The 14,333-nt window shown below is 38.1% G+C and overlaps 1 protein-coding gene across 2 annotated transcripts in view; it reads right to left on the bottom strand.

The window, feature by feature from the left end:
- Window positions 1-9,066, bottom strand: part of Egfr (epidermal growth factor receptor) — a 416,007-nt gene extending 406,941 nt beyond the window's left edge. The window contains exons 1-3 of one of the 2 annotated variants that reach the window (XM_067775006.1): window positions 8,715-9,066; window positions 7,746-8,569; window positions 1,822-3,457 (exon numbers count right to left, since the gene is read on the bottom strand). In XM_067775006.1, the coding sequence (XP_067631107.1) occupies window positions 1,822-1,960 (139 nt within the window). In that variant the 5' untranslated portion in view covers window positions 1,961-3,457; window positions 7,746-8,569; window positions 8,715-9,066. Of the gene's footprint in view, window positions 1-1,821; window positions 6,480-7,745; window positions 8,570-8,714 lie in introns of those variants that run through there. The other variant, XM_067775005.1, reaches the window with a different exon arrangement.
- Between the last annotated feature and the right edge of the window lie 5,267 nt (window positions 9,067-14,333).

The raw sequence follows: 14,333 nt of genomic DNA, 5'->3' as shown, positions 1-14,333 counted from the left end.
TTCCCCACAGAGTATTGAAGCTCACTTGAACTTACATAAACGTGCCTTTTGCTAACAAAAATTTAGCCTAGCATACGTAACTGCACCAGTAAGTATTTTCCAGTGTATAGGGAGGCAACACATGAACTCGCATTGGATACTACAAAACTCCTATTACTCAGGTTAAACTCGCCATAATAAACCCAATAATTTTGGTAGACTTCCTGCCATTCGCTACCGACAGAAGATCCTCGCTACCGTGCGAATGCTCATCTCACATGAGGCTCATCGGTACAAGAGAACCATCCCCTAAAATTTAATTTATGAACAATTATGCCTCTCCTCATTCTTACCCTATTTCTTCCTATGTTCTTTACTTGTCCGCCATCCCTTCCCCTTTTATCTATATCTGTCTTCCTTCCCTCTCGCCTCTTTTTCTCCGTTGGCATCGTTATTTTATCTTTCCTCTTACTTTAGCTTTGCCCTTTCCTTACCCCTTGCCTATGTTTTTCACATCTCGCCTTAATATTAACAAGTATATCGAAGGAAAATGGCACCAACCCTTTTTCCAAGATCTTTAGGAGGTTTATACAAAAGTATCATTTTAAACTACCACAACTGCCCATAGGAAATATACATACATCAGTGAACACCGTGGTGTGATGGTAGCGTGCTCCGCCTACCACACCTTATGCCCTGGGTTCACACCCCGGGCAAAGCAACATCAACATTTTAGAGATAAGGTTTTTCAATTAGAAGACAATTTTTCTAAGCGGGGTCGCCCCTCGGCAGTGTTTGGCAAGCACTCCGAGTGTATTTCTGCCATGAAAAGCTCTCAGTGAAAACTCATCTGCCTTGCAGATGCCGTTCGGTGTCAGCATTAAACAAGTAGGTCCCATCCCGCCAATTTGTAGAAAAAAAAATAGGAGCACGACGCAAATTGGAAGAAAAGCTCGGCCTTAGATCTCTTCGGAGGTTATCGCGCCTTACATTTATTTATTTTTTTTTTTTTTCAAATTTCATCAATTAAAATCTTCTCTTTTTATTTTCGATTGTTAAAAAAAAGCTTTTATGAATTCTGCGAATTAAAGTTTGACTAAAATTTCGAACTTTTTATTTAGAATTTTCTAAATTTATTTGAGTACGCAGTTTTGTAGCACAATCAATTTTATATATGGAAGAAAATTGTAAACACCCTTCGGAAACAAAATTTTCAAAAATTAATGCGTATTTTCAGAGAACTCCACATAAATTTTCTCGAATATTCGAGTTTTTTTGAGAACGCTTTTAAATAGGACATTATGTCCGTTACAAAATTTATAAAATTTCTTCTAAACTGTCGAAAACAAAAAATGATGATTTAAATTCACGAAATTCGATAGAAATTGCCTCTGCTAATTTCATGGTCGCTGCTGTACACTAATTCCTATTTTATGGATTTGGTACTGAATGCTTTGAAGGCTTTGAATATCCTAAAACCGCACTCATCCCAACATAGTCTCTACAGCGAAGTCGAACCGAAATTATCCCCTGTACTGTCTTCCACTCTAGAGCTAACTTTGAAAGCATCGAATTCGTTTAAGGCAGACATATGTACATATGTGTGCACTAAGCGATATCAAAACAAAGCAAGACTGCGCCAAACAAAAATTTCATATCTAAAAGGGGAACTCCATAGCACGCAGATTTAAACTGTCAAAAGCATGTAAATGCTTACTATGGAGGAGGTTGAAAACGTTTAGAAAAGCCTACGTATGCACACGTCTACACATGTCTATGGAGCTTCGCTATTAGAGTATTTTCAACGATTTATGAACCCATTATTTCTTAATCCACACTCACCTTTCATATCGCCATGATCCACATAGCCAGCCGTAATCGAAGTGTCGCTGCGTTGCACAGCAATCAAAAGGAATAATCCCAAAGTCAGCCACATGATCACATGTGAGCAATGTTGTTGTTGTCGCATGTACAAATCCATGTTGATTGGTGAAAATGTAAACAATGACGAATTTCTTTTATCACTAAATATGTGTTATATTATATTTTGATAAAAAAAAGCTGATTGTCACACTTTTAAATTTAAATTTTCATTTGCGCACTAAGAAATTTTTAAAATAAAATTGGTAGCACGAAAATTTTGTGTTTCCGATTTATTACAATTTTAAAGATTTCTTTTAACTTTTTTTATTGCTTCTTGTAATTTTTTATGTTCTGCACTATTATTGAATTATATATGTATATATTTTTTTCCTTTAACTGAAATTTACTTTTTATATTTTAACTATCCACTAAGATTTTTATTTCATTCTTAGTTTGATTTAATTTCTTCTTTTTTTTTTTAATTTTAACACCAATTAAAACAACTTAATTTTTCTTGCAGCAAATATGTATAACTAATTTTTCACTTTTATCATACTTTTTCCTTTTGCATGCCAATTCAGTTTTTCGTTTAATTTCTGCCTTGTCTGGCTCGATCAAGCGTAACGCGACGACGACGACGACGACGACGACGACGTTTATAGTAGACCACGCTCACCCTACTAGTTCACCTAATAGCAGTATATTTTTTGTTTTTGTAAATTTTTTTTTTTTTTGTTATTATAAGTTATTTTTGTTATTGGTGGCGCTGATCAATCCAGCGTAAAGTGTGATTTACAAATGCATTTAAACAAAAAATGAAATTCTAGGCGCGGCGAGCAGCGATATCAACACGAACGCGGTTCTTGTCATTTGATTACGCGTACAAAATAAATAAATTCAACAGCGACGATGACGACGATCAAAACGAAAATGACAAGAGAAACGAAACTGCTAGCGCTAGCGACGTTAAATTGTTGGCGATAAAGCCATGATCAGCATTTTGCGACATGTTGTAATGAGGCACATACAGGCGATTGAGGGTAAAAGATGGTTTGGTTGTTGTTATAATTTGTGTTTTCTTGTTGCTAAAACTGCATGTTCAACAGTTTTGTTTATGTATGATTTGTATATTTATTTATGATTTAATTTGACACTATTTTTTTTAACTTATTTTTGCATATCGGCGCCTTAATGTATGCTACAATTTTTTTGCTTCTTTTCTTCTTTCTTTTATATTTTATAAAATTTTTTCTTGAGAATTCATAAAATTTATTAGGTACCTCCACACTTTGTTAGTTAAAGCATTTTGTTTAACAATTTTTATTTTTAAAATTTTGGGCACATACAATTTGCATTAACTGTGGTTATATTTGCTCGAAGGCTCTTTTTCAGTTGCTTGAAGTATTCGCAGAAAAGTTGTGATATGAATCCAATTAGCATATATCGTTCATTCCATCGATCGAGTTTTTATAAGACTGTTTTTGTTGTTTTCTTTATATTATCACTTTTATTTAAAATTTAATTTTATTACGTTTGTTTTTTATTTTTAATTGCTGTATCTTGTGAATTAATCCATCGTTTGTATCAGTTGTTTGTATGACTTAATGGAAGAAACCTGTTTGAAACATAAAATAAATCCCTGTGAATGAATGTGGCTCAATGAGTCGCATATATGCAAATATCTTTATACCCAGTCGTGGTTAGAGGCAGGTCAGGCGTCTGCATTGCTTTGCACAATTGTGCTATCATTGCGTATGTGATTTCTCTTCATCTAGTAATTCTAGAAATTTTTAAATTATATCACTTATAGGCGAATATTCCTTTCGTACATAAATTATGAAATATAAAGCTTGCGCACCCAAGCCCGAAAAACTATCATTTTCTAGGAGTAACGAGTGGGACTCTGAATGCCTTACTTCCTAATTCCAGACAAGCTAAAAAAAAAAACATTTTAATAGTTACGTATTGCACGTTTCAATGGGAAATTAAGAACCAATTTGTACTTTAACCTAACTTCTATATTTTACAAAAAGAAAACAAAAGCTCATTTTATCTTGTGGCGGTCACATTGGAGGCAGATAATATGTGAATAAACCTAATAAAATTGAAACCTAATAAAATTAGACTCTTTGAGGATTAAAATGTCGGCTAAATATGTCAAATCTGACTTTAGCATATTACGGAAATGATTTAGCACGTTCTGAGCTCATGTTCTGCTGTCGCCATACTAAGACTCCAGCTATTGGGAGTGACAAGTGGAAAAATTTCTAGATAGTTTCTAGAATTTACCAAAGTGGTGGAGTTATGTTATAATATAGGTTCTGATAAGGTTTTTCAGTATGGTCGTCGAGCAAGCTTCGTGTACTACCATGGGCATAATCAGTCTATGTGAGGTTCAGACGATTCAATCTAACCTGACATATTACGGGATACATTTTAATTCAAAATTATATATTTTATATATTTTAATTCTTGAGGCTCAGGAAAACTCTTTCAGGGAACATGGCTCTCTTGAGCACATAAGAGAAGAAGATGTTAGTTAATGGACACTCACAATTCGAATACCCTTTTTGGATGGGAACGCACGCTGAGATCAAGCGATTTTGCATCGGCTGTTTACTTGTTTATGCCCTGAAAGTTACCGGTGGCTGATGGCATACCTTCAATTCAGAAGAAAAGATCTTTAGGAATTACTTACAGCTGGCTGGCTTCTATATTCTTCTTGTAGTCATAATGGGACTCCTCGAAGGTTTTGAGAAGTTTTGTCGATGTTGATGGTCTTTTTCCTAATATTTATCTGGTACGTTCCAGAAAATAACGGGTAGGTAACTTGAAATATGCTCAAAGTCACGTTTATCCATTATATGTTCAGATTCACTAAAACAGCTCTCCTACTCTGGGTCATGGAAGTAAACTTACTACTCCAAAATCGAGAACTCTGGGACTGTCAAGAGGTTGACAATGCTGACGACCTCGTTATACTTTACTTTATATTTTCAAGGAAACGTGTGTGTGGTGATTCAATATAACAGACCAGCTGGTGTTATCGGTTAAATTCCATTGAATATTAACTGTCAGCACACTGTCATGCAAACTAAACACAGTGAAGAGAGCTAGAAAAGCCTTCGTTGCTTTTAAAAACTGTCGTGAGGTCACTGACAAATTTTGACACTCTCACCAAGGTTGTATACTGGTTGTATGGCAGGGGTAACAAACCGATCTTTTTTATGGAGGGTTGGTATGGTGGAACATACCAGGCGCTGCTTCTAATATCAAAATGATCTAATATCAGAATAGAAAGATTGCACCGAGCTCTCTTATTTGGATTTAACCAGGCCTTTCATACAAATCCAACTCTGTTTCGAATGTAATATTAAGTATTTTTCAGATGGATATTGTCGGGACATAGCCCGGTCGCCATTCGCCTTTGGTTTGGAAAACACCCTGAGTGTATTTCTACTATGAAAAGCTTCTCAGTGAAAATTCATCTGCCTTGAAGCTGCCGCTCGAAATCGGCATTAAACATAAAAAATGGGCACGACGCAAATTATAAAAGAAGCTCGGCCTAAATCTTTTCGGAGGTAAGTCGCCAAAGGATTTTTTTTTTTTTTTGGTTTTTTTGTTGAAAAAACCTTTTAAATTGTTAAGCTAACATACTAGCTGTAACTTGGCTCCGACAGGGGATGAATTTTTTGGCAATGGGCATTCAAGGATTTGTATTGGCTTCGACTTCATTCCTATCATAGAGATTACTGTATATCAGTTGTTTCCCGTCTGTTAACTTCACTACTCATATACTCGCGAAGAGCAGAGGATGAAATAAAACTGATTATGAAGAATAAATCGATCCCAATTTGAAATATATGGGCCTTTACGTGGCATGTGAAGGAATTAATTCTGTGAAGTGACTCAAAAGCGCGTCCTCTCCAAACCAGGAGTAGCATAAAGTGATATTTTTGCGGAATAATGGGAATTAGCGCGGAAATTGTATGTGATTGTTGATCGCAAATGGTTTAAGATATACTGAGGTTTGAGTTTATTACACCAAATTGGTGTTTTTCAAAGTGAAATAGGGTGACTCAACCTGCCAACAGTACCTCAGAGCCAAAAAAGGCTCGCCTCCTCCAACTAAGTACATTTCCCTTTTAGCAAATTCTAACACTGGGCATTCTTCAATAAAACTCTGAGAAAAGATCAGCGATATTTTACACAGGTTAGGTTAGGTTAGGTTGAACTGGCCGGTCCATGAGGTCCTTACATAGACTGATTGAGTCCGTAGTGTTACCAGAAGTTTGTTTTAACGACCAAACTGAAAAACCCTATCAAAAACCAGGACCTATGTTATAAAATAACTCCGTCCTCTTGGCAAATACTAGAAGCTTTCTAGGACTTAAGCCACTTACTGCTTCTAGGTCTGACAGCTGTATCACTCCTAATAGCTGGAGTCTTATCCTGGCAAGTGCAGGGCACGAGCACAGAACGTGCTCGATCATTTCCTCCTCCAACCCGCACTTCCTACATATGCTATCACTGACCAAGCCTAATTTAAAGGCATGTGACGCCAGACGGCAGTGTCCAGTCAGAATACCCGTCATGAGTCTCAATCCTCTCTTTTTAATGATAGAAGCAACTTTGTTAGTCTACACATAATCTTCGACACTTTACAGCCCCGCGCTTGAACCCACGCCTTTCCCGCTTGGTCGATCATGTGCACCTCTCGCCTTCGTTTAATCTCGCCCAGTCTAATTGGGACGTCTACGGAGCAAGCTTAAAGGTATGCGCCCTTTTTAGCTAGTTCATCCGCTTTTTCATTCCCATCTATTCCCATATGCCCTCGGACACAATATAGATGTATGCTTCTCCCTGTACCGATTCTCTCCAGAGACTGCTTACACTCTAACACGTATTTAGATGCTGTGCTATGCAAGATTATTGCCTTAATTGCTGCTTGACTGTCAATATAAAAGTTAACACGGTTGCAGCTTAAGCTATTCTCTTCAGGGTTTCTACTGCTTTGGTTACGGCTAATATTTCAGCTTGTAAAACGCTACAGTAATCCGGCAGCCTGTAGGATCTGTTTATTTCCGGATCAGCACAGTATACCGCAGACCCTACTCTCCACTACTTTAGAAGCATCTGTGTACACATGTATCGCCTCGTTCGCCATTTACGCACCCTTGCGCCAACCGTCCACCACTATTGTGGCCTTAAGATCTCCCTCAAAGCGCAGATAGGGAATCAGGTAGTCTGTTCGCCTTGTGATTGATGACGCTATACTACTATGGCGATATGGTCGGCGGTCAAGCTGCCCCGAGGCACCGAGCCTGGTTGCAGTTGTTAATGCTATGTTCTTTGCTACCAGGTCTACAGGTGGAATGTGCAGAATGGCATACAGTGCAGCCTTCGGGGTTGTTTTCAGGGCTCCCGTAATGCTAAGCATCGATAGTCTGCATACCCTCTCTAATTTTTTGAGGTATGTTAATTTTTGTGTGGCTTTCCACCAAACAAGAACTCCATAGTATAGAATAGGGCTTAAAATCGCTGTAAAAACCCAATGAGAAAGAGAGAGCGATAAGCCCCACGTACACCCTAGCATTCTTTTACATGCATAAAGTGCCGTCGAGGCCTTCTTCATCCACTCCTCCACGTTGAGCTTCCATGACAGCTTACTGTCTATGATGATTCCTAGATAGTTTGTGCAAGGTTTCTCCTGTAAGGTCACCCCTCCTAACTTAGGGCTGGTCCAATTTGGGAACTTTTAACTCTTTGTAAACAAGACCATATCCGTCTTCTCCGCATTGACTTTCAACCCGACATTAGTTGCCCAGGTGTGTATATTTAAAAAAACGTTTATGTTAACACAACTCACTTCTGAGTATAAAAAAATTTGGTATAATTCGTACTTATTTTATTTGATTTTATTTTGGTAATTATTTCTTGCAGGTTTTACTTTATTTTGCTATTCTTCACACACAAAGAATGATTTTTCAGAGTTGTATATTGCATTTGTTTTAAATAAATTTAATTTAGCATTTCAATGAAAATCTTTTCTACAAAATTTATTTATTCATTGAATTGCATTAGTTGTTTTTATATATTCAACTTAAAATTTTTTTTATTTTTGCCTTTATATCAACTCTGTTCCTTGTTTATTTGGAAATTTGTCTCACTCGCACAATATAATCCCTTTTTCCCATAAAAAAAGTAAACAAAAATACTTTAAAAAGCACTCAAATTTCCGTTTCCGTTCTAACACACCATCACTTTCAATTTATGCAAATATGCCTTTAAATGTGTGTGTGCGTATGTTTCTCCCTTACACCTTAACCCTTTAATTCACAAGGTAACGATATACAGATGTAGCGGTGTGTGTCTGTTGCGGGTGTGCGCTTTTGTCCGTTACACTTGTTGAACAAACTTAATTATTTTTTTATTTTTATTATTCTTTTTGCTTTATAATTGAAAAGCAAAACAACAACAATGCTGTTTGTTGGCGACAGGTAGACCAATGTATGTTTGTATGCTATGTTTTCTGTTTTATTATTATTAGTTAGTCATTTTATTTCATTTTTTTTAATTACCCCGAAACGCTCCACCACCAAGCACTTCAACGTCACAGCTTTTGTTTCTTTATCTGTTTGTCAGCGCATATGTTTTTTTCTTTGAGTTGATAATTAATTTTTTATAATAACCAAGTATGACTGCAAACAATTTATTTATAAAAGTGCTGAGTATTATTTTTCCAATTTGTTGTTGGTATTTTATGTAGTATATGTAAAAACAAAAACAATGAAAACATAATTTTTCACATGCATTAAATTATTTACACAATTTATTTGTATTTCAATGCAGTTTTTGTTAATTTATTTTACCACTAATGTTTTTCCCCTTTTTTGTTTGGTTTGCACTTCATAAAAACAAATATCGTTTACCACAAAAACAAGTGGCTTTAAGAACCTCTAATAAGCTCATTTAACAGGATCAGTTAACCTAAATTTGCATTGCTCTTATTTTTCGTTGCTTTTGTAATTCCCATAATTTCTTTTACACTTTTTTAATTTCACAATTTCAATTCACTTTTTGTAATTCCGTTCAAACTATCGGCATTTTTACTAAAATGCCAATGCACAAAAACAAGTTAAATTGTTATAAACGTTTTTGGCAAGTGAATGCATGCACAGCGTAACCGAAATCATTAACAACCAAAGGCCCAGAGAGGCAAACAACAAATGAGTTCCATTCCTACTCGTACTAACCGAATGCGCACCAATACAACAAAAAGAGCGACTCTGCTGCGCAAGCTGAAACATAAAACGTGAGCAAATCTTGATTGGTGAGAAAAAGAGTGGTGGGTGACAGTGTTGCCTTTAGTTGTTAGTGGAATGCTGTGGTAATGAAATATGGTATGTATGGGGGAAAATTATACTTAGTTTTACGTATATTTGCTTCCCTGTTTTACTAATGCTTTTTGTTACTTCCTTGATATTAGTTTCGTTTGATGTGTTTGCGCCAATTTCCGTAAAAAATTGGAGATTCTAGCAATCCATTTATGAGAAATTTCCCGGAGAGTAACAGTCTTGAAACTTGGAACAAATATAGGAACTCAGCGAGATATTAACGTGAGGGAAAAAAACTTTGCTCAGTGGTGCAGAGATCGTGAAAATTCTAAAATACGTCCGAGCTTGGAAATTTTGCTTTCGAGTTTTAAGGAACTTTACCGATAACACAGAAATCTGAAACTTTGAACTGATTTCGGCACTATTAGGTTGTAAAATTAATGATGTTCCTCATCAGAAATTTGACAGTGGTTATGTTAAAATTTGAATATCAAAGTTCAACAAGATTATTGTGGCTTTGTTTTCAGGAGACATAAACTTAAGGCTTAAAAAATTGTTATCTTCTTTTTCTCAATTTACTCATTTTCCATATACGTATAATAACATGTAAAATATAGTACAATTTACAAAAATAACAAATCCCGGTCTTTGAGATGATAAATTTTTTATAATATATAATACTGTAACGAATTTACTGCAATTCCTCTTATTTGAAACCTTCTGCTAACGTTCGAATCGCTGGCCTTTATTAGACTACTTTCAAAATAACACTACTATTGCTCGCCAGATAGCGTCTTAAATCAAACTGATTGTCGTGCCTCTACTGTTACTGCCTTTTATGCTCTGTGATTTCTCGTTCGCATCTTCTAGGCGTTTCCATTTCTAGAATTTACTAGTTGTTTATCAGCTATAAAATTACTACGTTTATAGCTTCTCATATGCGCGTGTACATGCCAGCACAATTATAATTACATACTTTTGGGAGCATCTCAGATAAGATATCTGCATGTGTTTGTGCGTCTCTTCTCCGCTGCGTGTACGTACATATGTGTAGACATAATGATTTTTTTACTGATGTGCATACAAGTCACTGCTTAGCATCGGCTTAGAGATGATAGTTTCCCTTAGTGTTGCTAATATTCGTCAAACTGGCCTCCGCCTAAGTCTGATCAGGACGATCTAAACACGGCCAGTCTTTCCAAATGAACCACTTTCATTTTGGTTCGTGGTTTGCCAATGGTTTGTATGCGCTACACTACATCGTTGGTCCGTTTTACAACTTTGTATGGGCCTTCCCAATTACACTGCAATTTCGGGGACAAACCTTTTTTTCGTTGTGGGTTGTACAACAGCACCAAATCTCCTTCCTGAAACCCTTCCGAATTAATTGCTTTATTGTACATCGCTTTCATCTTGTCACTCATAATCTTTGCTCGTTGCCTTACCATATCGTGTATCTCTCCCAGCTCTTCTTCCAAGACACCAGTGGATTTCTTGACATTTCTCTCCACATCGGCATCTATCCCATCAGCTGGCAGTCGGAAGTCATTGCCAAAAATTACCTTTGCGGGAGTTTGGCCCGCTGTCTAATGTACTGCCGATCGGTAGGCCATCAATAATAATGATATGTGTGTATTCCACTCCTTATGGTACTTGTCTACTACTTTCCTGAAATGATCCTCCAATGTTCTATTGAAACGTTCCACCATACCATCGGACTGAGGATGGAATGCAGTTGTTCGTGTTTTTCGAATGCCCAACTTCTTACACATTTCTTGGAACAAAGCTGATTCAAAATTCCTGCCTTGGTCAGAATGTAACTCCATTGGTACACCATACCTTGCAACCCAATCGTTTGTAACCACTTCTGCTATTATTTCCGCTTCTGGGTTTGGGATTGGGTATACCCATGGCCATTTACTGAAATAATCCATTACCACCAGTACTTATTTGTGTCCGCGGTTGCTAGTGGAAAATGGACCTGCGATATCCATGGCGATCCTTTCAAATGGTGCACCTGAACTATACTGCTTCATCTGGCCATAACTTCGTGTTTTGGGCCCTTTCGCTCTGTTGCAAACCTCGCATTTGGCAATCAACTCGGTGACCAACTGACGGCAACCAACTCAATAGAATCTTTGCTTAATTTTCTCGGGCGTCTTCGTGATTCCAAGATGACCTCCACTTGGACCATTATGCAGCTCGCTGAGCACGTCAGGAAACCTCTTTCTGGGAACAACTATCAGTTTCTTCTTGCATTCACTATCCTCACTCTCTCATACTCAATACAAGCAACCGGATATCAATTCTAAACTGTTCCACTGTATTCCTCCTTGACCTCCACTTGCCAGTAGCCACTTTTCAAGTCCAGTGTGGAAAACCATTTCGTACCAGAGAGCGAGTACAGAGTGTCGTCAATTCTTGCCAATGGGTAGCTATCCTTTTTCGTGACGTCGTTCAACTTGCGGTAGTCCACGCAAAACCTCATTTTCCCATCCTTCTTCTTCACAAGTACCACCGGTGAGCTCCATGGACTAGCTGATGGTTCGATGACGCCGCTGTCGCTCATTTCTTGTACGATTTGGCTCACAACTTCCCGTTTCGCCAATGAAACACTACGAGGAGCTTGACGTATCGGCCTCGCATCTCCAGCGTCAATTTGATATTTCACAACGTTGGTGCGGCCTGGTTTGGAACCATCCTGGTCAAATATGTTTGTGTACTTTAGGAGCAGTTGCTTTGCCTTACTCTGATAATCTTCCTCTAGCCCCTCCGTCCATGCCATGATGTCATTTGAAAGATCAGTATTACTAGATGAAACGTAGCTCCTTTGGTCAGTTTGAGTGGTGACTTGAACTCATTGAGTACTCTTACCGGAAGACGTTCATCTTGTTTTGTCATAGCCAGGGTTTTTCCTACAAGTACATTCGGTGTTGATTTGTTTGCTGCCTCGACAACCCACAATTTGTTTGTCCCACCAGCACTCGTTTACAGCTGGAGCCTCTCTCGTAGCCGAAATTAAGTGGCACATCCATGTTCTTATATAGTATCGTCTTGCTTTGCATATCGATCTTGATGCCTTGGTCGATTAAGAAGTCCACTCCAATTATGATTTCATCAACAATCTCTGCCACTATAAAATTGTCTAGTATCGTGACGTTCCCAATTGCTACTTCACATGTTACTTCTCCAATTACCTGGATGTCCTCTCCCGTGGCTGTACGTAATCTTGCTCCAAGCAATGGTCTTATCTTCTTGTTGATTAAATCTGATCGAATGATGGAATGGGATGCACCCGTATCTACAGTCAGTAAACGTTCCTTTCCATCCACATGTCCACCGACAGTAAGATTGCTTGACCTTCTTCCAATTTGCGAGATAGAGATTATGGGGCATTCAATTGAGGGAGCCAGATGTCGTCCCTTGCGGCTGACTCGCTTATGTTTAACGATGAGATTTGCTCATCTCCTTCGGCTCTGCGTTTACGGCCACCCACATTGCTGGAACTGTTAGGATTGGTACTGCAATAACGTGCAATGTGCCCTGGCTTTCCACATTTAAAGCATTTGACGGCACCACCACAAAATTGTGTCTACCCAGTCTGGCCTTTCCACTTCCACGCGATGAACTTTGTATGGGGGCTTACTCAAAAGTGACGCTGTTTCCTGAGTCAGCGCATGAGATACCGTTTCTGCGAATGTGGGTTTTGGGTTTGCATATGTCGCTCGCTTCGTTTCTACGTCCCGTATGCCATTTATAAAACTCTGCATTTTTACACTCTCGGTGTACTCCACGGGTGCGTCCGCATTTGCCAAATGAGCCAACCTTTCAACATCAGAAGCAAACTCTTGCAAAGTCTCATTAGCTTTTTGGTAACGGTTTTGCAATTATATTTGATATATCTGTTTCCTATGCTCGCTTCCGTAACGTCTCCCGGCAGCGGCCATCAAGCTTCATAGTTGTTCCGCCCTCCTTCGGGAATCTTCTGTAAGATTTCGGCTGCTGGCCTCTTCAATGCTACGAATGAGCTGCAACTTTATCTTCAGCATTCCAGTTGTTCACTGCTGCGGTCTTCTCAAACTGTAGCTTAAAGACCTGGAAAGGAACAGAACCATCAAAGGATGGTGTTTTTACCTTTTCATTGCTTGCTGAAACGGCTGGACGATTTAATTGCAACTGCTCGATACGACCCTTCAAATCATCGACTTATGCCTGAAATTGAGCGATTTTTGCATCCTGCGCTTCCAGTTTTGATGATACCCTGCTTCCTGTTCTGAAAGTTGCGAAGATATGCGAGATTCTTGTGCTTTCAACTGCTCATCCATATATGTCTTCTGTTCTTCTAACTGTGTTTCCATCTTAGATGTAATCTGTGTCAACATTTCTGAAATACGCGTTTCTTGTGCTTACATCTTGGATGTTATACGGTTCTCCTGGGATTCTAGTTGTGTTTCCATCTTGGATGTTATACGTGTCTCCTGTGACTCCAATTGTGATGCCATATATGTCTTCTTTTCTGCCAGTTGAGATGACACTGTCGATGTTTGAGCAGATACTGCAGCGATGTTTCGTTTTTCTCTTCAATTTTTGTTGTTGTCTCATCGGCATCGAGATAAAAGACATACTCTTCCACTTTAATTCCTTCTGCTTCGAAGTTCTAGTTTAATGCCGCTTGTATTCAATCACAGCTCTCCAACTCCTTCTTCAGTTGCTGGATCTTCAATTCACCCAACTTTGCCATGTCCTTGTTGTACTCGAAATCTTCGGAATTTATTCAACAATTCCTCTTCTGACACCAATTCTAACGAATTTACTGCAACTCCTCTTATTTGAAACCTTCTGCTAATGTTCGAATGGCTAAACTGTTGAATAAATAACTCCACTATTCAATAATACAAAATTAGATTTATTAGATTACTTTAAAAATAACACTACTATTGCTCGCCCGATAGTGTCTTAAATCAAACTGATTGTCGTGCCTCTACTGTTGCTGCCTTTTATACTCTGTGATTTCTCGTTCGCATCTTCTAGGCGCTTCCATTTCTAGAATTTACTAGTTGGTTATCAGCTGTAAAATTACTACGTTCTCATATGTGCATGTATATGTCAGCACAATTATAATTGCATACTTTTGGGAGCATCTCAGATAAGATA

The sequence above is a fragment of the Eurosta solidaginis genome, chromosome 3, assembly GCF_040869045.1.
Source record: "Eurosta solidaginis isolate ZX-2024a chromosome 3, ASM4086904v1, whole genome shotgun sequence".
Taxonomy (NCBI): domain Eukaryota; kingdom Metazoa; phylum Arthropoda; class Insecta; order Diptera; family Tephritidae; genus Eurosta; species Eurosta solidaginis.
Note: the sequence above shows the minus strand (reverse complement) of the source record. Positions and strands in the feature narration are given on the sequence as shown.